The sequence below is a fragment of the Staurois parvus genome, unplaced genomic scaffold, assembly GCF_062004578.1.
Source record: "Staurois parvus isolate SC_StPar_1 unplaced genomic scaffold, SC_StPar_1.0 ptg000547l, whole genome shotgun sequence".
Taxonomy (NCBI): Eukaryota; Metazoa; Chordata; class Amphibia; order Anura; family Ranidae; genus Staurois; species Staurois parvus.
Window position 1 is genome coordinate 87,303 of NW_028318343.1, and position 2,678 is coordinate 89,980.

At 40.3% G+C, this 2,678-nt stretch overlaps 1 protein-coding gene across 1 annotated transcript; it reads right to left on the reverse strand.

The window, feature by feature from the left end:
- Nucleotides 1-683: 683 nt before the first annotated feature.
- LOC149451191 (olfactory receptor 1J21-like) lies at nucleotides 684-2,338 on the reverse strand. The gene is made up of 2 exons (XM_089690916.1): nucleotides 1,419-2,338; nucleotides 684-735 (listed from the first exon to the last, which is right to left on the reverse strand). Exons 1-2 carry the CDS (start codon nucleotides 2,336-2,338, stop codon nucleotides 684-686), a joined length of 972 nt encoding a protein of 323 aa, XP_089547042.1.
- Nucleotides 2,339-2,678: the final 340 nt, after the last annotated feature.

Consider the following 2,678-nt stretch of genomic DNA (forward strand, 5'->3'; position numbering starts at 1 on the left):
GTTGAACTCTGACATTAATATAAGTTCTGTTTACTACAACCGGAATCTGTGTAATTACAGCTGCCGCACCGCACTGCACCTCTACACAAGTCAGCTGTTAAATCGGTTTCTCAACGTGCTTAAAAAAATTAAAGGGTGGATTTACTAAAAGCAAATAGATTGTGCACTCTGCCAAAGTGCAGTTGTTCCACAGCTTATTAAATGAGGTAAAGTGCTGCTGACTTCCATCATCCAATCATATACAAGCAAGAATGCTTTATTTTTCCTTGCATGGGAGTGGGTATTGTTTGTAAAGTGAAGCTTCTTCTCATTTACTAAGTTCTGGAGCAACCGCACTTGCAAAGTACACAGTCTATTTGTCTGTATTAAATTGAAATTGAGCCCCATGAGTTTTATATCACTTAAATGCATCTCCCAGGCATGTAATTTGAAAAAATGGCAGAATTTCATCTGCTAGCAAGAATGGGAAATTGAGGTGATAATGGGACAGGATCAGGAAATCTGCACATCAGTGTCAGAATCTGAATCTTTTTGGACTGCAGTGGATTCGGTGGTTCATGAGCAAAAATGTATGTCTGACAGAGCAGTAAAAGCCGCAAAATGCTCTAAAGAAAGCATGGAATAAATTCCTGAAGACGCCTTGCTGAATCCATGTTACAATATATTGACTGTGATAAAATGGATTAGCTAAAGTAACTGCTGGAAAATGATTTAATGAAAATCACGTTCCTCTTTCTTTTTGTGGTTCAATACATTTTATTGCATTGACAAAGTCTGTTACAATCATTCAGTAATGAAATAGTTACAAGAGAATTGTAATTACACTTCCCTAGGTGGATGTAGCATCGGTCTGATGCTGTGAGGACTCAGCAATCACATGACCACTGATCACTAAGTTCTCACCCCCGCTGTGAGCAGAGACTGTCACCACTGTCTGCTCCCCCCCCCACTGGAGTGCTGGGCTGTGTAGAGGAAGGGAGCGGCTGGCTCAGGCTCGCAGCGGATCTCTGAGATGCTAAGCCAGGTACCGCTCCGGTCTCTGGGGTGATCTTTCCCCAGCCTTGACGTCTGCCAACAGAGGACTTCAGCTCGTTGTCAGCTGAAAATGGGTCACAGGAGTGCAGAATGAACTGCACTGCTGTGATCCAAAGGAGAAGTACAGCCAAATGAGCTTTTTGCTGTATTTCTCCATTAACAATAGTCACATAAACATATCCTGAAGACATATAAGATTACATAGTTACATAGTTAGTCTGGCTGAAAAAAGACAAAGGTCCGTCCAGTTCAACCATAAAAAAAAAAACAAGTTACAATCCTTAGTATTAGTCAACCATTTGTGAAAATGATAATGAAAGATATTTGAAAACAATATTGCAAACATTTACAGTATAATCAGGAACATTCAGAAGCGTGTTGACTTTCTTTTTATACTTCTTATGGCCTTCAAAATATCTTTGTTCCTCAAAGAGTAGACAAATGGGTTGAGCATTGGGACCACAACCGTGTAAAGCAAGGCCAGCAACTTGTCCAGCTCCTTAGAACCTTCAGACTCTGGTTTGCCGTAAATTACAATGGCTGGACCATAGAATAATATTACCGTGGTGAGGTGGGAGGTGCAACTGGAATAAGCTTTCAGTCGTCCCTCCGAGGAATTAATTTTCAGTATGGTGGAGATGATGAATACGTAGGAAGTCAGAATGAGTAAAAAAGGAAAAGATCCAAACAGTAAGTCCTCACATAACATGAGTATGTTTCTGCCTGTAACATCACTAGAGGATATTGCATACAGTTCTTTCGGATCACAAAAGAAATGCTCAACCTTTTGTGTGAGACAGAAGGATAATAGAGATGCGGCCAACACATTTACTGCTGCATAAGTCACAGATATAAGCCAAGTGGACAGAGCCAATGAAAGGCATACATCTTTACTCATCAGTAAGTAATATTGTAATGGCTTACAGATTGCTACGTATCGGTCATAGGACATGGAGGTCAGTAGAAATATATTAGAAGCACCTGACCATGCGAAGAAGTACACCTGAGTCATACAGGCAGAGAAAGACATCCAATGGTCATGTGTTAGGAGTATGGAGAGAAGTTTTGGAAGAGTAACTGAAACAAATATGACATCACTAATAGCAAGATTACTCAAGAAGAAATACATTGGAGTATGGAGCCGGGAAACCAGACACACCAGTAGAACAATGGTCATGTTTCCAAGGATGGTCATAAGATACATCAATAGAACTGCAGTGAGAAGGAGACATTGTCCGGTTTTAGAGATGGAAAAAGCTGAAATATAGAACACGTTTTTGGTATTGTTCGAGCATTCCTCCATCACCCTTGCATGGAAAAAAAGAAATGATAGTTTATACTTTTTACATTTATTTAACCACTTTCCATCTGGCTGTTATAAATAAATTATTATTATTATTAATATTCAGTATTTAAATAGCGCCAATAGTTTACTCAGTGCTGTACATTATAATGGGAGACAGTACAAGAGACAGTACAGTAACAATACAATACACGAGGGGTTCAAGGGCCCTGCTCCTTGGAGTTTACATTCTAGGAGGGAGTGGATAGTGGTACAGGAGGAAATAGCTGTGGGGGATGGAGTGGTAGGAAGAGTGGTGGAGATCGGCAATTAGGTGAGGACAGGGTAGGCTTCCCTGAAG

Coding starts and splice junctions, on each gene's coding strand:
- LOC149451191 (XM_089690916.1), bottom strand. CDS start 2,338: ATGGAGGAATGCTCGAACAATACCAAAAACGTGTTCTATATTTCAGCT. Junction 736..1,418: donor ATAAGAAGTATAAAAAGAAA/GTCAACACGCTT, acceptor AACCACAAAAAG/AAAGAGGAACGTGATTTTCA.